Below are 23875 nucleotides of genomic sequence, written 5' to 3'. Positions count from 1 at the left end.
CACGAGGCATTCTATCCAATAATCTAAGAGATCTGCCAAGTTATCAACATTGGTGTGTGTGTTTGAGTGCACAAGCATGTGTGTTGTTGGAAGAAGAAGAAGATAGAAGAAGAAGAAGAAGAGGAAGAAGAAGAAAAAGAAAAAGAAAAAGAAGAGGAAGAAGAAAAAGAAAAAGAAGAAGAAGAAGAGAAAAAGAAGAAGAAAAAGAAAAAGAAGAAAAAGAAGAAGAAGAAGAAAAAGAAAAGGAAGAAGAAGAAAAGAAGAAGAAGAAAAAGAAAAAGAAGAAGAAGAAGAAAGGGATGGTCAGATCACTCAGCTGAAACTTCTTTGAATCCATATTTGGTCAATAATGTTTTAACCCTAATGTCTAAACATCTGAGACTATTGGGAAGCAGGAAAAGACAAATTCAAAGTGAAAAACAAAGGCATCTCCCCCACCTGTTGATAATCTACATATTAAGGTAGATGTATGAGTATTATACACACACAAACCTAACCCAATGTGTGTCTGTATGATGAAGTCAGCCAGTTGGCAAATAAACAGTTTAGAAATGAAAATCAACAACACTGGCTAATCCACTTCTGCGATTGATAGCTATCCATAGCAAGGCTTACAGTTTTGTTACGTATTTCATCTGGTTAGATCATCACTAATTGGAAAATGTATGTCTTTATCAAATTTTCTTCCACACGATGCCAGCGCCACCTCAACTGGCTTCTGTGCCGGTGGCACATAAAAAGCACCATCCGAACGTGGCCGATGCCAGTGCCGCCTCGACTGGCTTCCGTGCCGGTGGCACGTTAAAAGCACCAACCAATCGTGGCCGATGCCAAACCCCACCTGGCACCTGTGCAGGTGGTACGTAAAAAGCACCCACTACACTCACGGAGTGGTTGGCGTTAGGAAGGGCATCCAGCCGTAGAAACACTGCCAAATCTGACTGGGCCTGGTGCATCCTTCTGGCTTCCCAGACCCCAGTTGAACCGTCCAACCCATGCTAGCGCGGAAAACGGACGTTAAACGATGATGATGATGATGATTATGATGATAAGGTTCTGTATGTTGATTTTAATGATTCTACAGAGCATGTGAGCAGTGGTGTGTATACCCATCTCAAAGCAACCACACAAAATTATGCAACAGCTCAGACACGAAAATATTTATCCACAAAATCTCACATATGAACATTCATACACATACACATTCATACAACACAAACACATATAAACATGAACCAACATACTTGTGCACACACACACACGCACTTGCACACACATAAACATGTAGACAGATATGCAAAACAAGCAAATTCCCAGCTATGATTAACAAACAATCTCAAAGGATACAGGAAGTCTGAAATAGCATCCATCAAATGCATATGTTCTGATACCTTGTCGACGTTTTCCAGGATTTCATACAATTCAACGGTCAACTGTAAAAGAGAAAAATATTTAGATGCTACACATGTTTTAATATCTCACATACATACATACATGTATATTATATATATATATATATATATATATATACAACTAAAAATAAGGGTGTCTGAGAGACACCACCATGCCGAAATAGCAGTCAAATCCCTGACTCTAAAAACCACGTTAAATGTTCATATCACACCATGAGATAAGACAGAGGGGCAAAATAGACTAGCAAAAAGATATTACTGAATAATTCAGGATCCTGGATTTCTAGCTTTGCTTTAAATAAGCTTTGCCGTCATCAGTTGAATATATCAGTTAAATATATCAGAGCACATAAATACAAATACATATATGCAGAACAAACATTATACTTACATATACGAACGCCCATACATACATACATACATATGCACGTATGTACAAGGCCAGTTTATATATATATATATATATATATATATATATATATATATATATATAAACATAATCAAATAGGGTAATAAAATGAATTATTATTACCAGTGGCCTAGCACAAAAGACGAATTAGTCGTTAGACTATATATTTTTCGTATAGAAGGGGAGAATCCACAAAAAACAAAAGACGAAGGCAGGTGGTGTAGACAACAAACAGGTGTGTGTATGTATGTCATTATTCAGTTTTATTTCAAGGTTTCTTGCCAACAAAAGCCGATTTCTAACCTAAATTCAAGACTCCTTCAATGGAATTTCAACAACATCAATAGGGTAACTTTGTATGAATGTAGACATGCAAATTCTTATGTTTTGTTTTATGTCTGTATTTTCATGCATATATATACGACTAAAAACAAGGGTGTCTGAGAGACACCACCATGCCGAAATAGCAGTCAAATCGCTGACTCTAAAAACCACGTTAAATGTTCATATCACACCATATCCAACCCATGCTAGCATGGAAAACGGACGTTAAACGATGATGATAGTAGCATATCTAGATACATGCTCATATACACTTAAATTATAAACTTCTGAAAAGTTTTACAGATTTTTACAGTTCCAGTGATGGCTTGGATCTGTAGTCTTTGAATTAGCTTTCTCCTTTCTGGTTTTGAGAAGCTTAATTTATCAAGATTGGTATTTAGGCAGTGCGTTAGATATCCCAGGGCCCCAATAATTACAGGTATAAACCTGAACTTCTAATCTGGATGCAGATTTCTCAGTAGTCCAGCATAGGTATTCTCTTTTTTGCTCATTTTTAGCTCTATGTTAACATCCACTGGGCAGCTGATTTCCACAACTGTACACATGTGTGTGTGTGTGTGTGTGTGTGTGTGTGTGTGTGCGTGAATGCACTTGCGTACATGCAAATCACTTTGCTTAACTAACAATGAAAAACACTGAAGTCACAAGAACTAGTGATGGTCTGTGTTGTTAAAATCTAGTTAGTATCTCAAAAAATTAGTTTGTGTATGATCCTGTAGAACCTGTAGGTGCAGGAGTGGCTGTGTGGTAAGTAGCTTGCTTACCAACCACATGATTCTGGGTTCAGTCCCATTGTGTGGCATCTTGGGCAAGTGTCTTCTACTATAGCTTCAGGCCGACCAAAGCCTTGTGAGTGGATTTGGTAGACGGAAACTGAAAGAAGCCCATCGTATGTGTGCATGTGTGTGTGTGTGTGTGTGTGTGTGTGTGTGTGTATGTTTGCATGTCTGTGTTTGTCCCCCCCAGCATCGCTTGACAACCTGGTGTGTTTATGTCCCCGTAACTTAGTGGTTCGACAAAATAGACCGATAGAATAAGTACTAGGATTACAAAGAATAAGTTCTGGCTCGATTTTCTCGACTAAAGGCGGTGCTCCAGCATGGCCGCAGTCAAATGACAGAAACAAGTAAAAGAAAAAACAGTCTGTTATTAATCTTAGCTCTTTTACTCTTCAATGGAAGTCCCTGCATGTAACAGCATTACCCTCTCTTCCCAACACAAACTTATTTAATGCTGTGAACTTCAATTTGTTTAATCATTTGACTGACAGAAAAGTGAAAACAGAAAGTTAGTTTCTACTCTTACTTCACAATCAATTAGAGCAAAAATAACTGCTCCAACGAAAAATTGACCACAAAAATGGCCGATGCCAGCGCCGCCCCGACTGGCTTCTGTGCCAGTGGGCACATAAAAAGCACCATCCGAACGTGGCCGTTGCCAGCGCCGCCTTGGCTGGCTTCCGTGCCGGTGGCACGTTAAAAGCTCCAACCGATCGCGGCCGATGCCGGACCCCTCTGGCACCTGTGCAGGTGGCACGTAAAAAGCACCCACTACACTCGCGGAGTGGTTGGCATTAGGAAGGGCATCCAGCTTTAGAAACTCTGCCAGATCAGACTGGAGCCTGGTGCAGGCCCTGGCTTCCCAGACCCCGGTCGAACCGTCCAACCCATGCTAGCGCGGAAAACGGACGTTAAACGATGATGATGATGATAAACATGGAAACCAAATTAACAGCACAACAATCCCCCTCCTCCTCCTCCTCTTTAATCTATCTATTAATCAAGATGACATGCCTTGAATAACTGTTCAGTTTGCTGAGCAAGAGCTGCCAAATCTCTTCAAGACAACTTGCGTACAATAGCAATATGAAAGAAAGGTATTTTGCTAGTAATCTTTTTTGAAGTCTGCACTTCCGATTAAAAGGATAAAGTGAGTTGTATTGAATGTTTAAATGGGAGTGGGATGAAGAGAAGTATTTTTATTGTTTTTCATACCTCCTGAGTTGGCAGGGAAAATAACTAGTCGAGCACTAGAATTGATATAAGTGAGTTATCTTCCTCCAAATATGGCATTTCAGTCTAGCAGGTTAACCCTTTCGTTATCGTATTTATTTTGAAATGCTCTGTGTTTCTTCCAATTATTTTAAATATAACAAAAAATTTAGTAAAATAATTTAGTTATCATTAAGTTAGTGTTAGGAACATAAGTTGGGACTAAGGTTTGGTCAAAGATTTTAATTCAAAACTTATGAAAACAAGGCATTTGTACTACAGAGCCAGAGCCGGTTTCAGCCGGGTTGGTAACGAAAGGGTTAATAGACCACATAAAAACACCCTGAAGGCAGATATCTACTGAAAAACCCCAACCATCCTCAAAATATTAAAAATAAGGACCATAAACTGGAAAGAATGAACACCACAAAATAATCCCCCATGAAATAGTTACCCTCTATGCTTTGTCTACAATGTCTTAAAATAGGCCCCATCTTCCAATACCTGTGAATCAGTATCCCCTCCCTGAAATGTCCCAAATATATGTGAAATAGTTTCCCCTTCAAACTGTCTTGAATAGTTGTGTAATAATTCACTGTCTCTGCTCAGTCTTTGCCCCCTAAATAAAAACACATCAAAAATAATAAAGAAGTCAAGAAACATTAATATTTCCTCCTATATTTCGTCCCTAAGTGAAAAAAAAAAAAATAATAATCTTACTTCAATAAGGCAGCGAGTTCTTTCAGCATGGAACCTCTGTAGAAATGGTCCAATGAGGTGACATAAGAAGATAAACTGCTCTTCAGTCCGAATGATGGGCTTCAGTTTATCACGAACAAACCTGTAGAATTTGAAGACAATGCTTAGATTGGTAATTCTGGTGACCAAATTAATGATTAGGTAATGGTTTGGGCTGGACTCAGAGACTACAGTATTGGAGAAGGTGGCGGAGATCAGGAGAAGAGGGAAGAGGAAAGACATGGAATGGAAGACAGAAAGGAGAGTAATGAGAGGAGATAGAAAAAAAAAAAGGGGTGTGGCAAAAGATAAAGAGTATGGTATGAGAATTAACAACAGTGTATAACAATGAAACAACACTGTTAGTATACAAATAATTTATTACTGGAACAAGTTCCCAAGAAAACAATATATACATATATATACTTTATTTAAAGCAGCAGAAAATTCCACAAAACCCGTCACTCTGAGTTTCGCATTGCCGTTCGTCGGACAGTTTTTTCTAGCAAAAACTGTCCGACGAACAGCAACGCGAAACTCAGAGTGTCAGGTTTTGTGGAATTTTCTGCTGCTTTAAATAAAGTATATTACTCTACCACTGGTATTTGAGTACTCTTTTTTCCACCTTGTTTCACATTTATGTGTTTACTCCGGTATATATATATATATATATATATATATAATATATATATATATACACACACACACACATATATATATATATATATATACACAAACTGGTCAGCCCAATTTACATTAGACATTAGTAATAGTGGGTTTATAAACATTAAGTTCATGAACAGTTAAAGAGTGTACATAATTGCTAATAAAATACATATACAAGAATAGAAACCAGTTCAGCTGTTTCTTGTTTTATTTTTCATGAAGATATTGTATATGCAATGTGTTTACATCATATCTATGCATACAGAGAGTACTGTGCTTACAAAGAATAAGTCCTGGGATCAATTTTCTCGACTAAAGGTGGTGCTCCAGCATGGCCGCAGTCAAATGACTGAAACAAGTAAAAGAGCTCAACTGTGCATGTATGTGTGTGAAGATGTGTCTGTGTGTAAATGTGTGCATGCGTGTATGCATAAATTACAAGAGGGAGAAACAGAGTGTGTGTGTGTGTGTGTGTGTGTGTGTGTGTGTGTGTGTGTTGTGTGTGCCTTAGGAGAAAGGTATGTGTGCGTGTGTATAGGTACCATGGAAGAAAGACATATGCATGTTTGTGTGATGGGAAATGTGAACAGTACGAGATGTTATACCTCGGAGGAGGGAGGGAGGGGGGAGAGAGAGAGAGAGAGAGAAATGGAGTGTGTGTGAATGATTCCATGCACGTGTGTGTATTCCAAAGACGAGCATGAAAACATTTCCTCGTACTCACGCAGGGATCTGACTGAGCTGACCGATACAGGCATGGTGCCAGCAGGCATGCACCAGAGACAGCAAATAGCTGCAGTACTGCTCTGCATACACCTGATGGCTGGCCTTGAAGTTGAACAACTGGAATGGGTCGCATCGACTGTTTGAACTGGACAGCAGTGGGCTGCACATCTGTTCCACTATCTTGTCATTGAGAACAGAGAAGTAATGTTCCTGAAACAAAGTAAAATGAAGATTATTATTATTATTATTGTTGTTATTATTATTAATATTATTATTATTATTATTATTGAGTGAGAGAGCAGTGCAGGCCATCAAAGTGACACTGGGGTAAAATATACGAAGCCCAGTATACCCATCACAACCATATGTGAGCAACATGGTGATCTCATATCAATATAAACAGCGCATGACCTTGAAGGTGGGGCCCAGTTAGAATTTTCTTGGGGTCAAGTAGCCTATCACATTCAAAGGTTCTTGAATAAGGGTTATTTAAGGAGATTGAACCAACACCCATGTTTCCAGAGGTGAATTATTCAAATCCCAAACAGTTCCTTCAACACTTGACTATGATGCTCCCCCACTTCTTCTGCTTGTGATCAGAGATGGACATATCAGCCACTAAGGGACATGCTCAACTGGTTACGGTCAAACAACTGACAAGCAAATCTGTGGTACTGAGCAGAATATTTGCTGTAGCCCATCTTTTATACTAAGACAAAACAATGTACGTGATAACACTTCCAATCAGTTAAGATCAGAAGCCAGAGAGCCACTGCCGGGTACTACTACTACTACTACTACTACACCACCACCAGCAGCAGCAGCAGCATGTCAGACAAAATGCTCAGTGCCATTTCTTCCAGCTTTACATTCAGAGTTCAGATGCTATAAAAGTTGATTTTTGCCTTTCATCCTTTCGGGATTGATAAAATAAAGTACCAGTCAAGTACTAGGTTTGATTTAATCGATTTGCTCTCTCTTTCAAAATTTCAGGTTTTGTGCTTATTGCAGAAAGGATTAATTATCATTATTAAGGTGGTGAGGTGGCAGAATTGTCAGTCAAAATGATTAGCAGCATTTCTTTTAGTTTCACATTGAGTTCAAATCCCACTTTGTCTTTCATCCCTTCGCAGTGGAAAAATAATGTATAGGCGCAGGAGTGGATGTGTGGTAAGTAGCTTGCTAACCAACCACATGGTTCCGGGTTCAGTCCCACTACGTGGCATCTTGGGCAAGTGTCTTCTGCTATAGCCCCGGGCCGACCAATGCCTTGTGAGTGAATTTGGTAGACGGAAACTGAAAGAAGCCTGTCGTATATATGTATATATATATAAATGTGTGTGTATATGTTTGTGTGTCTGTGTTTGTCCCCCTAGCATTGCTTGACAACTGATGCTGGTGTGTTTACGTCCCCGTCACTTAGCAGTTCGGCAAAAAGAGACCGATAGAATAAGTACTGGGCTTACAAAGAATAAGTCCCGGGGTCGAGTTGCTCGATTAAAGGCGGTGCTCCAGCATGGCCACAGTCAAATGACTGAAACAACTAAAAGAGTAAGAGAGTAATCAAGTACTGTGGGCTGATGTAATTGACTAACCATCCTCTACACAAAACTGTTGGCTTCATGCCAAAATTTGAAACCTTTATTATTAATATCATTATTCATCATCATCATCATCATCGTTTAACATCCACTTTCCATGCTAGCATGGGTTGGACGATTTTGACTGAGGGCTGGCGAACCAGATGGCTGCACCAGGGTCCAATCTTGATTTGGCAGAGTTTCTACAGCTGGATGCAGGGTCAAATTTACCTTTCAGCCTTTCGGGATTGATAAAATAAGTAGCAGTTGGGGGTCAATTTAATCAACTTAGCCCTTCCCCCAAAATTGCTGGCCTTGGGCCAAAATTTGAAATCATTACTACTACTACTATTACTACTACTACTACTACTACTACTACTATAGTTATTGATATCATTATTACCTTCATTATTATCAATACTGACAGAATTGGTAGAGCACTAGACACTCATCCACCGAATTTATCATCTAGAGCTTATATCAAAAATTAGTATTGTTAAATACCTAGGTACTTAACATGTTAAACATCATCATTATTATAAACATAATTAAAACAAAATTGAGTGAAACAGGCAGATGATAAGAATAACAGTAGGTCATGATGATGATGGTGGTGGTGGTATTAGTGGTAAAACTTGCAAAAAAACAGGAAAAAAAGAAGTCTCTACAACTTCATTTCTTACCGGTAACGAGGTGAGTATGAGGGCAACAGCATTCATCCAACTCATTACTTTTTCTCTTGGAACTCTGGTGCAGCTGAAACAGGAAACATTAAAAGACATTACAGTGACAGACATTCCTTGAAAACAAACTTCATCTTTCATGCTTCTAAATTCACAACTCTTGATTAATATATACACCCACTACACTCACGGAGTGGTTGGCGTTAGGAAGGGCATCCAGCTGTAGAAACATTGCCAGATAAGACTGGAGCCTGGTGCAGCCTTCTGGCTTCCCAGATCCCCGGTCGAACCGTCCAACCCATGCTAGCATGGAGAACGGACGTTAAACGATGATGATGATGAGGGTGGACCAAAATGATCTGACACATTTGGGGACTTAATAAAAGCACAAAATAAGAAATAATGAAAATAAAAATTTTGTTTTCTGAATCTACCTATAATGCCATTTTACTTCATTAAGTTTTAAAAATTAAATCAGCTAAATGCTTCCCATCATTGTCAACACACTGTTGGAGATGTTCATTAAAGTTATCGATAACTCTGTGGATCATTTCTTCTGGAATGGTGAAATGTGATTTCTTCTTGTGGGGATATTTAAAATCAAAAGTATTCAGTCATCGCCTTCGATCTATTGATGAATTAAAACGGGCAATTTGTGTAGAAATAGCAACCATTCCAGAAGAAATGATCCAAAGAGTTATCGATAACTTTCATGAACGTCTCCAACAGTGTGTTGACAATGATGGGAAGCATTTAGCTGATTTAATTTTTAAAACTTAATGAAATAAAATGGCATTATATGTACATTCAGAAAATAAAATTTTTCTTTTCATGATTTCTTATTTTGTGCTTTTATTAAGCCTCCAAATGTGTCGGATCATTTTGGTCCACCCTGTATTTTCCAATAGTCTCCTATATGGGATGGAAGCACTCTGTCGGTTACGACGACGAGGTTTCCGGTTGATCCGAATCAACGGAACAGCCTGCTCGTGAAATTAACGTGTAAGTGGCTGAGCACTCCACAGACACGTGTACCCTTAACGTAGTTCTCGGGGAGATTCAGCGTGACACAGAGAGTGACAAGGCCGGCCCTTTGAAATACAGGTACAACAGAAACAGGAAGTAAGAGTGAGAGAAAGTTGTGGTGAAAGAGTACAGCAGGGATCACCACCATCCCCTGCTGGAGCCTCATGGAGCTTTAGGTGTTTCCTCTCAATAAACACTCACAACGCCCGGTCTGGGAATCGAAACCACGATCCTATGACCGCGAGTCCACTGCCCTAACCATTGGGCCATTGCGCCTCACATATGTATGTATATAGTATGCATGTACATACATATGCAAATGTACACTGGGAAACAGATAAGGGTTGGTGACAGGAAAAGTATCTGGCTGTAGACAATCTGCTTTAATAAATTCTGTCTGACCCATGCAAGCACAAAAAAGAGCCACATTAAAATGGTGATGATATGTGAATATGGAAGGAAGGAAAAAATTACCTGGTGAGAATAACATCAAGGAGGGCAGCACTTGCTATCTGACTTGGAATTGGTAATGCCATTATCTCAATGCAGGTGACATGTAAAGCATGAGCAGCAGGGTTTGGGAATTCATTGAAGCGCCAGTCACAGCAAGGGAATGGTGATGGAGAAACATCAGAGATAGCTGATGCTAGCTTAAGGAAAGAAACAAACAACATACGATTTGTTGGCACAGTCTAATAATAAACATCCCTGTGTCTATACACTGTCCTATTAAACGATATACTACTGGCGGTGAGCTGGCAGAACTGTTTGCACGCCGGGCGAAATGCTGGACGGTATTTCGTCTGCCGCTACGTTCTGAGTTCAAATTCCGCCAAGGTCGACTTTGCTTTTCATCCCTTCGGGGTCGATTAAATAAGTACCAGTTACACACTGGGGTTGATGTAATCGACTTAATATCTATGTCTGTCCTTGTTTGTCCCCTCTGTGTTTAGCCCCTTGTGGGTAATAAAGAAATAGATATACTACTGGGATATATTGTTTCAACTAACTCGTTCAAGGCTTTGCCTCAGCATGGCTGTGGTCTAAAAGGTAAATGATAAAAGATGCTGAATATCCGAGTGTTTATAAACTGTGAAATTTAATGTCCTATTGAAAACATATTAACATTTTTGATACCAGCCACCTGAGATCACTCCAGGATCCATAATGTCTTTAACAACCTCCACCACAACATCCAATTCGAAATTGAACACCCAGCTGCAAATGGCTCACTGAACCTCTTGGACTTCAACGTATCCTTCACATGGAGACATGCCACAATCCGCTTCTTCGAGAAAGAGGCGAAGAAAGACATCTCCCTCCGTTCGGATTCAGCATACCCACAGATGCTGAAAAATAAACGTAGCTCTTAATGAGCTCAACAGCCGCATAAATAGATGTGACAAAGATGATGTAAAAGATGACGTGAGGACGGATTTCATCAGGATGCTGTGGATGGAAGCACTCCGTCGGTTACGACGACGAGGGTTCCGGTTGATCCGAATCAATGGAACAGCCTGCTCGTGAAATTAACGTGTAAGTGGCTGAGCACTCCACAGACACGTGCACCCTTAAAGTAGTTCTCAGGGATATTCAGTGTGACACAGAGACTGACAAGGCCGGCCCTTTGAAATACAGGTACAACAGAAACAGGAAGTAAGAGTGAGAGAAAGTTGTGGTGAAAGAGTACAGCAGGGATCACCACCATCCCCTGCCGGAGACTCGTGGAGCTTTTAGGTGTTTTCGCTCAATAAACACTCACAACGCCCGGTCTGGGAATCGAAACCGCGATCCTATGACCGCGAGTTCGCTGCCCTAACCACAGGGCCATTGCGCCTCAGGATGCTGTACAGTAGAAGATACAGACCCAGGTTCATAGAGGAAGTGTGTGAGAAAGTGTGTAACACACAAACACCAAGACACCACAAGAAGACCACCACCAACAACAATGGTAGCAGCAACAACAGCAGCAGCAGCAGTGGCAACAACATTGTTCAATTCTACCATCTTACACTCTTACCCTTTGGTTTCCCCATTGATTAAACTGCTAACCCACCAAGTATCACCTGACTCCTTCTACCTGTTCATTCTCTCCTCCAAGCTCAGCTTTACTTCTCTTAGCATAGCACCCCCTCTCACCAACCTACTGTGACATCAACCTGTTATCTCTTTGTACTAGACCACAACCATGTTGCCTGAGATACACCAATATCTTTTAAAATGAATTAAATACTGAAGCATTAGATGAGCCAGTCAATCCTAATAACATTGCAGCAGTCAAATATATTAGGCTCACCAAACTGATAAGCAAGATTAACCTATTGACAACAGGATTTACAGTCATATTAACTGTGCATAATGACTGGTGCATGTAGGTTACATGTATTACCAATATAAAATGAAAATTATTATTCTTTTTTACTCTAGACAGAAAGCCCGAAATTTTGGTGGAGGGGGCCAGTTGATTAGATCAACCCCAGAAGTTGAACAAAATAACTATAACCTTCTCATTTAATGATCGGTCAAGCCAGTGTTTAGAACACAAAAAACAACTTACCGAATGAAATATTACATAATGATTCATTATTCATGTAGTAATAAAAGTTTGATCAAAAATGTAATTAGAAGATGAACACTCTAACATGTAGTTTCAAATGAACTGATATTATGGGGACAGAAGGGGTTTCACACAATTGGGTTGATACCAAGAAACAAGAGATAGTTTGATTGAGATGGGTTGGTATTTGGGATCTGGTGTAATCTCACTCAGACAGGTCAGTATCATTTGATCAGAACTATCAGGTGGCTTAGTATCAAGGAGCCAGGGTCAGTCTTACTCAAGTGAGTTGGTATCATGGAACTAGGGACAATCTCACACAAGTAGGTTGGTATCAAAAGAATTAAGAGGCTGTAAAACTCATGTTCAACTATTCTCTGTTAACTGAAGATCTGAAAGGATACTATTAACAAGACGTCCAACAAGGCGAATGTAATATTCTTGGTCAGGTATCCATGTCAAATCATCTGAGGGCTTCAGGAGATAATTCTGGTAATCTTCCGTCAGACACCAATTTGGGGGACGTATCTCCTTGAGAGCACCTAAAGGGTCAAATAAATAAGAAATACTTGAATTCAAAATATTAATATAAAGCAGTGGTTCTCAAACTGGATGGTACTGCCCCCTTGCAGGCGGTGGGAGCATCCAGTGAGCATTGAAGCAAAGTGGGGCAAAAACTGGTGTGGCCAAAAGGGAGTAATGCATGTAAAAAACCCAAAATAATGGGTAAATTAGGTTAAGTTTTATAAGTGAAATACAGTTGTTTTGCATTTGCAGTAGAAAGTGATCTATTTTGGCCAGGATGGGATGGGGGCTAGGAATGTAGCCTGGGAGCTAAGGGCGTAGCAGCCATAAAAAGTTTGGGAACCACTGATATAAAGAGTAATTATCTTGAATACAATGGTAGTGATAACATCTGAAAAATATTGAGCACACACACACATACATATAGTGCTGGTGCCATGTAAAAAGCATCCAGTCCACTCTGTAAAGTGGTTGGCATTTGGAAGGGCATCCAGCTATGTCAAAACTAACCTCAGCTGTGCTAGTGCTATTTAAAAAATCATAAGCCCTTGCTTGCGAAGACCTGTTGGGCAAGTGAAATCGAAATCGGAATCGAAATTGAACCAATCCTATGACTGGCACCTGGCAGATGCCAGGACCCCTGGACTGGTGGTACGTAAAAGCACTATCCGAATCGTGGCCGATGCCAGTGCCACCTCGACTGGCTTCCGTGTCGGTGGCACGTAAAATGCACCAATCCGACCGTGGCCGTTGCCAGCCTTGCCTGGCACCTGTGCAGGTGGCACGTAAAAAGCACCCACTACACTCACGGAGTGGTTGGCATTAGGAAGGGCATCCAGCTGTAGAAACACTGCCAGATAAGACTGGAGCCTGGTGCAGCCTTCTGGCTTCCCAGATCCCCGGTCGAACCGGCCAACCCATGCTAGCAAGGAAAATGGACGTTAAACGATGATGATGATGATGATTAAATGCACTCTGCAGAATGAATGGTGTTAGGAAGGGCATCCGGCCGTAAAATCTCTGCCCAATCAGACAGAGTAGCACAGGGTAGTTTTTCTACCTGGCCAGCTCCTATGAACTGTCCTACCCATGTATTCATGGAAGATGGACGTTAAAGGATGATGATGATGATAACATTAGATAATCAAAGATGAAATAAACATCAGAGCTGCTTTGTTCCATGCAGAAACTGCAGGAGCTACTCGGTGTTGTAAGCACTTCTAAATCTATTGCAATGCTGGAAACCCACTGTTGGATTTAGAAGAGCTTGCAAAATATCTGAGTGACTCCAGCATTTTCTGCAGGGATCAAAGCATCTCTGATGTTTATTTCACCTAGCATTAGATAGGCGCAGGAGTGGCTGTGTGGTAAGTAGCTTGCTTACCAACCACATGGTTCCGGGTTCAGTCCCACTGCGTGACACCTTGGGCAAGTGTCTTCTACTATAGTCTCGGGCCGACCAAAGCCTTGTGAGTGGATTTGGTAGACGGAAACTGAAAGAAGCCCGTTGTATATATGTATATATATATATATATATATATATATGCATGTGTGTGTTTGTACGTCTGTGTTTGTCCCCCTAGCATTGCTTGACAACCGATGCTGGTGTGTTTATGTCCCCGTTACTTAGCGATTCGGCAAAAGAGACCGATAGAATAAGTACTGGGCTTACAAAAGAATAAGTCCTGGGGTCGAGTTGCTTGATTAAAGGCGGTGCTCCAGCATGGCCGCAGTCAAATGATTGAAAACAAGTAAAAGAGAGAGATCATCAAAACTGCTACATGTATCTGATTCGATATGCATGAAATTGTAATGTCATTCAGTTTTTGAGTGCAGCTTTTATAGTTTGTGGTAGCGTTGGAGTAATACACCCGTGCCACAGATCCATTCAAGAAGGGTGGAACAGGTAAACATAAAAAGACATCTAATAGAAACAAATCATAAGTGTATCATAAGGAAAGACTTTACCAACAATTGCTTGTACTAGTTTCCTCTTTAGTACATGCTGATTTGAAAGCTTATTCTCATAATAATGTAAAGTGTTGTATAAGTATATAACAGGACTATCTGAAAGAAAGAAGTAAAATAAATGTCAATCAAAACATGTACAATAACAACAATGATGACAACAGTAACAATTACAACAGCAGCAACACAACAACAACAGCAGCAGCAGCAACAATTATAAAAACAACAGCAGCAACAATTATAACAAAAACAGTAACGACAATGACAATACATTGTCAGGATTGCATTAAAAGAACTGCTGCCCGTTTCAAAGTAGTAGCAGAGATGCTATTGTTTCAAGCTGCATTCTACAGATTTTAACCCTTTAGTGTTCAGATTACTCTGTTAAATGTAATACTTTTTTCACTCAAATTGTTTTGAACTAATCATGCATTATATTATATCTTTGAGGTTTCAATGATGTGATTGTCTATTTTTAGAATGTCAATGTAGGTTAGGTGTAAGAGGCTGGATATGGCCAGTTTGAATATAAAACATGTAGAATATCTGGGCCAGATATGGCCGGTTTAAGTACTAAAGGGTTAAACTCTTTAGCATTCAAATCAGTCATATCCAGCCGAAATATCCAACCAGTTTTAAGTTAAAACTAGCCAGATCCAGCCTCTCACGACTATCCTACAATGTCTTTCTAAAACTAAGCAATCACATCATGGAAAAGTCTTAGCTACAAAGTAATGTATGATTAATTCAAAGCAATGTAAATAAATAGATATTACTTTTGCAAGAGTAATCTGAATGCTAAAGGGTATGTATATTTCATACATACATGAGTATGTATGAAATATACTTCATACATACTTATATATGTCTGAAGTATATTTCAGACATATACTTCAGACGGAAGTATATGTCTGAAATGAAACCTTTCTCTTGGTTTTGTCTCAGCTCAACAATATATTTTGTTATAAACTCAATTTTGGCTAAACAACAACAAAAATGTCTATACCGTGGAATTTGTACAGGCCTCCTAGATGTTCCAAAATATTCTCCAAGGATTTATTTGCCAAAGGTACTTCAAGAAGTCTGTGGATGACAATATCTAAAACCTACAGTCGGGGAAGGAAAATTTAGAACTAGTAAATTGGCAAATTGATGTGAATAATCATCATAATCATTTTAACATCTACTTTTCCATGACTGAATGTATCAGATAAAAACAACTCTGGGGAAGAGTTTTCTACTTCTGATGCTCTTCCTAGCACCGATCCTTACCTGTTTGTTTCCAAGCAAGGTAATAATGAGCAATTTGTACAAAGTTATGCAGTAAACTGTTAGAACTGTTAGGCGTAGGAGTGGCTGTGTGGTAAGTAGCTTGCTAACCAACCACATGGTTCCGGGTTCAGTCCCACTGCGTGGCATCTTGGGCAAGTGTCTTCTGCTATAGCCCCAGGCCGACCAATGCTTTGTGAGTGGATTTGGTAAACAGAAACTGAAAGAAGCCTGTCGTATATATGTATATATATATATATATATATATATGTGTGTGTGTGTATGTGTTTGTGTGTCTGTCCCCCTAGCATTGTGTTTACGTCCCCGTCACTTAGCGGTTCGGCAAGAGAGACCGATAGAATAAGTACTGGGCTTACAAAGAATAAGTCCCGGGGTCGATTTGCTCGACTAAAGGCGGTGCTCCAGCATGGCCGCAGTCAAATGACTGAAACAAGTAAAAGAGTAAAGCGATACTGTTTGAGTGTGCTTTTTGTCTGCTGAGCATACAGAACATGTTAAAACATTGTCAAGGAATCCAGACATGCCATTGCAAATGACACTCCCTGGATGACTGAGACGCTTCATTAATCGGAGACCATTTATTTCAGGATGATGAAATTCAATATTTAAGCATTCAAATGGAAAATATATACATGCATAGATGTGGTTGTGTGGTAAGAAGATGGCGAGCTGGCAGATACGTTAGCATGCCGGGCGAAATGCTTAGCAGTATTTTGTCTGCTGTTACGTTCTGAGTTCAAATTCCGCCGAGGTCGACTTTGCCTTTCATCCTTTCGGGGTCGATAAGTTAAGTACCTATTTCTTTACTACCCACAAGGGGCTAAACACAGAGAGGACAGACAGACGGATTAAGTCGATTATATCCACCCCTGTGCGTAACTGGTACTTAATTTATCGACCCCGAAAGGATGAAAGGCAAAGTCGACCTCGGCAGAATTTGAACTCAGAACATAAAGACAGACGAAATACGGCTACGCATTTCGCCCGGCGGGCTAACGTTTCTGCCAGCTCGCCGCCTTCAAAATTAAGTACCAGTTATGCACTGAGGTCGATATAATCGACTTAATCTGCTTGTCTGCCCTTGTTTTTCCACTCTGTGTGTAGCTCCTTGCGGGCAGTAAAGAAATAAGGCTTCCCAACCACATGGTTCCAGGTTCATTCTCACAGTGTGGCACCTTGGGCAAGTGTCTTTTACTATATCCTTGAGCCAACCAAAGCCTTGTGAGTGGATTTGGTAAACAGGAACTAAGAGAAAACCATAATGTGTGTGTGTGTGTGGTGTGTGTGTGTGTGTCTTTGCATTTGTGTTTGTCCTCCACCACTGTTTGACAACTGATGTTGGTACCTTTACATCCCCATAACTTGGCAGTTTGACAAAAGAGCCCAATAGAACAAGTGCCAGCCTTAAAAAAGCAAAAAGAAAAAAAGGACTAGGGTCAATTCGTTTGACTAAAATTCTTGGTTTCAAATTCAGTCTCACAGCATGGCACTTTGGACAAATGTCTTCTACTACAGCCCTGGACCAACCAAAGCCTTGCGAGTGGATTTGTTAAATGGAAGCTGTAAAGAAACCTTGTCATGTGTGTGTTTAAATAAATATGTATGCATGTATGTATATATATGCACACATATACGCTTTACTCTTTTACATGTTTCAGACATTTGACTGCGGCCATGCTGGAGCACCGCCTTTAGTCGAGCAACTCGACCCCGGGACTTATTCTTTGTAAGCCCAGTACTTATTCTATCAGTCTCTTTTGCCGAACCACTAAGTGACAGGGACGTAAACACACCAGCATCGGTTGTCAAGCAATGCTAGGGGTACAAACACATACATATATATACATATATACGACAGGCTTCTTTCAGTTTCCGTCTACCAAATCCACTCACAAGGAATTGGTCGGCCCGGGGCTATAGCAGAAGACACTTGCCCAAGATGCCACGCAGTGGGACTGAACCCGGAACCATATGGTTGGTTAGCAAGCTACTTACCACACAGTCACTCCTGCGCCTACGCATATATATATATATACACACACATGTATATATGGAGTGGCTGTGTGATCAGAAACTTGCTTCCAAACCACAAGGTTCCTGGTTCAGTCATGCTGTGTGGCACCTTGGGCAAATGTCTTCTACTATAGCCTTGGACCGACGAAAGACTTGTAAGTGGATTTGGTAGACGGAAACTGAAAGAAGCCCATTATGTGTGTGTGTGTGTGTGTGTGTGTGTGTGAGTGAGTGTGTATGTATTTATGTGTCTGTGTTTGTCCCCACACCATCATTTGACAACTGATGTTAATGTGTTTACGTACTCGTAACTTAGCAGTTCAGCAAAAGAGACCGATAGAATAAGTACTAGGTTTACAAAGAATAAGTCCTGGGGTCAATTTGTTCAACTAAAGGTGGTGCTCCAGCATGGCTGCAGTCAAATGTCTGAAACAAGTAAAAGAATAAAAGAAAAAATACACACACATACATACACACACACACACATATGTATGTATAATTTATTTAATAACAGATTCGGCTCCATACAACTTAAAGTTTAGTATGCTTATCCATCAAACCTAACTCATCAGAACTGGAGGCTCAAAGTGTAATTGGACACTGAATCACAACAGAACCTAATGGAAACACTTCTTTGCATTATGTTACACAGATTAAATTACTCATTTTCGATCTGTGTAAACGTAATGCAATAAAGGGTTGCCTTGATGTCCTGCTGTAGCTTAGTATCCAACTGTGCTTGGAACAAGCAGAACCCGTGTGGCTAGGACAAGCTTATTTCTCCAGAAATCAATTGGTTCCAATACTCACAAGTATCTTCTACCAACAAGTGGGATGGATGGAAGGAAGCACTCCGTCAGTTACGACGATGAGGGTTCCGGTTGATCCGAATCAACGGAACAGCCTGCTCGTGAAATTAACGTGTAAGTGGCTGAGCACTCCACAGACACGTGCACCCTTAACGTAGTTCTCGGGGATATTTAGCGTGACACAGAGAGTGACAAGGCCGGCCCCTTGAAATACAGGTACAACAGAAACAGGAAGTAAGAGTGAGAGAAAGTTGTGTTGAAAGAGTACAGCAGGGATCACCACCATCCCCTGCCGGAGCCTTGTGGAGCTTTTAGGTGTTTTCGCTCAATAAACACTCACAACGCCTGGTCTGGGAATCGAAACCGCGATCCTATGACCGCGAGTCCGCTGCCCTATCCACTGGGCCATTGCGCCTCCACACCAACAAGTACACACTCTTACACCACTTATAACCACAATATCAAAGGAAAGCACTGAAATCAATCAACGATTCTGAAAAATAACTAACAATAAGGGAAGCTTCCCAGCCGTGTAGTCTGGGGTTCAATCCCACTACGTGGCACCTTGGGCAAGTATCTTCTACAACAGCCTCAAGCCTACCAAAGCCTCGTGAATGGAATTGGTAAGGAGAAACCGAAAGAAGCCCATTGTATACATACGTATATATTTACATGTGTATCTCCTTGTATTTGTGCTTGCTCCCAACAACTTATTGACAGCCAGTATTGGTTTGTTTATGTCTCCATAACTTAACAGTTCAGCAAAAGAGATCAATCAAATAGGCACAAGGCTTAAAACAAAAGCAAAAAATAAGTACTGGGGTTGATTTGCTCGAATAAACCTTCAAGGCAATGCCCCAGTATGGCTGCGGTCCAACAACTGAAACAAGTAGCAGACAAAAGAAAAGATAACAAAGCATTGCAGAATGGATAGAAAAGTACTGCATAAAAGCCACACTTTGGCCCAGAATTATACCGGATTAAGGTAAAAGACAAAAAAAAAAAACTTCATTTTCAAATGTAATAAACCTCAAAGAGAATATTTCTAATACTTACTGGTAAAAACCTGAGACAGACATTGCCAAAATAAATGGGAAGATACTGATGCTGGTTGGGGCTATTTAAATCTTGAATTCCTTCATAGTAAAATTTCTCAGGATATTTCTATAAATTAAAAGAATGTTATACATTATTATTATTATTATCATTATTATTATTATTATAGAGTGAGAGTGCACGCCATCCAAGTGACACTGGGGCAAAATATACAAAGCCCAATATACCCATCATGACTACCCGTCTGATAAGGGTACACCAGACACATGCATCACAACCATATGTGCGCGACATGGTAATCTGATATCAAGAGAAACAACAGCACATGACCTCACAGGAGGAGCCCGGTTAGAATTTTCTTCAGGTTGAGTAGCCCATCCTGCTCAAAAAGTCCCTAAATGAGGTTATTGTTTAAGGATGATGAACAAAACACCCATGTTTCCAGAGGTGAATTATTCAAACCCCAAAGAATCCCTCTCAGCACATGGCTATGATGTTCCTTCAGTACTTCTGCTTGTGATCAGAGATGCACATATCGTCAGCCACTAAGGGACATGCTCAACTGGTTAAGGTCAAACAACTGACAATCAAATCTGTGGTATTGAGCAGAATGTTTGCTGTAGCCTATCTTTTATACCAAGACAAAACAATGTACATGATAACACTTCCAATCAGTTAATATCAAAAGACATGAGAGCCACTGCCTGGTACTGCATCAGGACATTGTACAACCATCAGGGCATTGTACAGCCATCAGGGCATGGTACTGCATCAGGGTATTTATTATTATTAATATTATTATAATTATTGAGTGAGAGAGCAGTGCATGCCATCAAAGTGACACTGGGGTAAAACATACAAAGCTTAATGTACCCATCATGACTACCCATCTAATAAGGGTACACCAAGCTCATGCATCACAACTGTATGTGCGCACCATAGTGATCTCATATCAAGATAAACAGTGCATGACCTTGCAGGTGAGGCCCAGTTAGAATTTTCTTCAGGTTGAGTAGCCTATCACATTCAAAGGTTCTTGAATAAGGGTTGTTTAAGGAGATTGAACAAAACACCCATGTTTCCAGAGGTGAATTATTCAAATCCCAAGCAGTTCCTTTCAACACTTGTCTATGATGCTCCCCCACTACTTCTGCTCATGACCAGAGATGTACATATTGTCATCCACCAAGGGACATGCTCAACTGGTTATGGTCAAACAACTGACAAGCAAATCTGTTGGTATTGAGCAGAATATTTGCTGTAGCCCATCTTTTATACCAAGACTAAACATGTACATGATGACACTTCCAATCAGTTAATATCAAAAGCCATGGGAGCCAGTGCCTGGTGCTGCATCAAGGCATTTTATTATTATTATTATTATTATTATTATTATTATTACTGAGTGAGAGAGCAGCGCATACCAAAGTGACACTGGGGTACAAATATATGAAGACCAATATATCCATCATGATTACCCATCTGATAAGGGTACACCGGGCACAGGGATCACAACCATATGTGCACAACATGGTGATCTCATATAAAGATAAACAGCACAAGAGTTTGCAGGTGAGGCTCACCTTTACTTCAGGTCAAGTAAACCATCCTGCTCAAAAGGGTTGTTTACAGATTTTAAACAAAACACCCATGTTTCCAGAGCCCCAAAGAATTCCTCTCAACATATGGTTTTTTATTATTATTAAAGGATGACAAGCAGGAAGAACCATTAGCATGCCATATAAAATGCTTAGTAGCATTTCAAGTTTTCATGTTCTGAGTTCAAATTCCACCAAGGTTGATATTGCTTTTCATCCTTTTGAGGATAATAAAACGAGCCCAAGCTATGCCCTGGAGGCAATGTAACTGACTTACCCAACACCTGGAATTGCTGGCCTTGTGCCAAAATTCGAAATCATTATTATTATTGTGTTCAGGTGGATGGACATGATTAAAGAAGAACTCCAGAAGCTCGACATCACCTTTGAGGGTGCAGAGGGGCTGGTAAGGGACAGCCAGCGTGGTGGGGGTGGACACACTGGTGGACCTGGTCAGCTCTATACCTGAAGATGCCACTAGGATGGCTAACCTGGGCTGAGCCCAGCCTCACTAAGAGGATAAGAGAGAGAAAGAGAGAGAGAGAGATGGCAGAATCGTTAGTGTGCCAGACAAAATGCTGAGCAACATTTTCTTCCGGTTCTCTACATTTTGAGTTCAAATCCTGCCAAGGTCAACTTTGCCTTTCCTCCTTTCAGGGTTTATAGCACAAAGTACCAGGGAAGTACTGGCATCAGAATAACTGACTTCCTCACTCACCTAAAAGACAAATGCTGGTCTTGTATTGAAATTAGAAAAAATTATTTTAACTATTATGCAGCAATTGGGTGGATAGGTAGGTAGGAAGGAAGGAAGGAAGGAATGAAGGGAGGGAGGGAGGGAGGGAAGGAGGAAGGAAGGAAGGGAGGGAGGGAGGAGGGAAGGAGGGAGAGAAAGAATCAACATACCCGATGGAATTTCATGTGGTTTTCATGCCAATTGTTCTGAGACCAATGTTCTCCAGTGTTCTGAAGATTAAAATAAAATTAATTGATACATTACAACAGCAACAATAAACAAGACATAACATCAATCTATTTACACATCAAGCGTTACCGACATTGCACACTTCTTGTGCAGCCATAGTTTGGCACTAGGTGTACCAAATGCTCCTTTTTTCTGCATAACCAGCATGGCCATTTCCCTAATGGTAGCAGGGCTATCTTGTGTTTCATTACCTAAAAATACTTTACCTTTTGTTTAATTCACTTTGAGGCATTCCAATTCCTTGTTCTATTTCCATGTCTGGAATTTCTTTTCTAATTCTATGAGATTTGGTTACAATATAGTCATTCAATATTACATGTCTCTATCACTTAGCAGCATACCATGTCTTATCTTTATAAAAGTGAGGTTGTGTGGTGTCTGTCTCCTACGATTTAGATTCCTAACTACTCCCACATTTTGCGGTGCAGTGTAACCAAAAGCGGGTATCTTATAGTCGTGATTCATATCTAGCCCTTCTAGGTATTAGCGCATGTCTACGAGGAGTCTACGATTTAAAAAAAAATTTACCATAATTTTTCCCATTTTTAATGCATTTTTGGCATATATAAGGGAAGTAACTCTCTAAAAATTTATTAAATCTCAGAACGTAAAAAGCTACAGTAACCCCCCCCCTTTGTGGTTAGCCATATTGAGATGGTTATTATACTTTACATCTCTAAAAATGCTTATATAGTTATTTCCCTTACAAACCCGAGCAACGGCGGCTGATACTGCTAGTACTAAATACATCCCAGCACATCAGTATCTAAGTATGTCTTACTTCCTTACTATCCTAGTATGTCCCACCACATCAAAATGCCAGTATGTCCCACCACACCAATATCCTAATACAGTGGTTCTCAACCATTTTTTACCTATACTCTCTTTTTACTTTACTCTTTTTTACTTGTTTCAGTCATTTGACTGTGGCCATGCTGGAGCACCGCCTTTAGTCAAACAAATCGACCCCCAGGGCTTATTCTTTGTAAGCCCAGTACTTATTCTATCGGTCTCTTTTGCCGAACCACTAAGTTACGGGGACATAAACACACCGGCATCGGTTGTCAAGCGATGTTGGGGGACAAACACACACAGACACATATATATATATACACACGATGGTCTTCTTTTATTTTCCGTCTACCAAATCCACTCACAAGGCTTTGGTCGGTCCGAGGCTAGAGTAGAAGACACTTGCCCAAGGTGCCACGCAGTGGGACAGAACCCGGAACCATGTGGTTCGCAAGCAAGCTACTAATCCACACAGCCACTCCTACGCCTATGAATCCCTTAGATTACTGTTTTACTCAGGTGACCCCCATAGACATTTGATGTTTGAAAAATAGCTTTATAGACACTACTTTCAAAATTCCTATTTTGTTTTGTCACACATTCACTCATATAGGTTTGGAGGTGCAATGGCCCAGTGGTTAGGGCAGCGGACTTGTGGTCGTAGGATCGTGGTTTCGATTCCCAGACTGGGCGTTGTGAGTGTTTA

The 23875-nt window shown here is 40.4% G+C and overlaps 1 protein-coding gene across 1 annotated transcript in view; it reads right to left on the bottom strand.

The window, feature by feature from the left end:
* LOC115215010 (mediator of RNA polymerase II transcription subunit 23) overlaps positions 1-23875 on the bottom strand; it is a 77149-nt gene that overhangs the window by 2343 nt on the left and 50931 nt on the right. The window contains exons 24-33 of the mRNA XM_029784122.2: positions 22299-22358; positions 19795-19902; positions 15633-15732; positions 14627-14725; positions 12538-12675; positions 10051-10216; positions 8551-8623; positions 6286-6497; positions 4878-4998; positions 1348-1433 (exon numbers count right to left, since the gene is read on the bottom strand). Coding sequence (XP_029639982.1) covers positions 1348-1433; positions 4878-4998; positions 6286-6497; positions 8551-8623; positions 10051-10216; positions 12538-12675; positions 14627-14725; positions 15633-15732; positions 19795-19902; positions 22299-22358 — 1163 coding nt within the window. The remainder of the gene's footprint in view (positions 1-1347; positions 1434-4877; positions 4999-6285; positions 6498-8550; positions 8624-10050; positions 10217-12537; positions 12676-14626; positions 14726-15632; positions 15733-19794; positions 19903-22298; positions 22359-23875) is intronic.

This window comes from Octopus sinensis, linkage group LG8 (assembly GCF_006345805.1).
Source record: "Octopus sinensis linkage group LG8, ASM634580v1, whole genome shotgun sequence".
Classification (NCBI taxonomy): Eukaryota; Metazoa; Mollusca; class Cephalopoda; order Octopoda; family Octopodidae; genus Octopus; species Octopus sinensis.
Note: the sequence above shows the minus strand (reverse complement) of the source record. Positions and strands in the feature narration are given on the sequence as shown.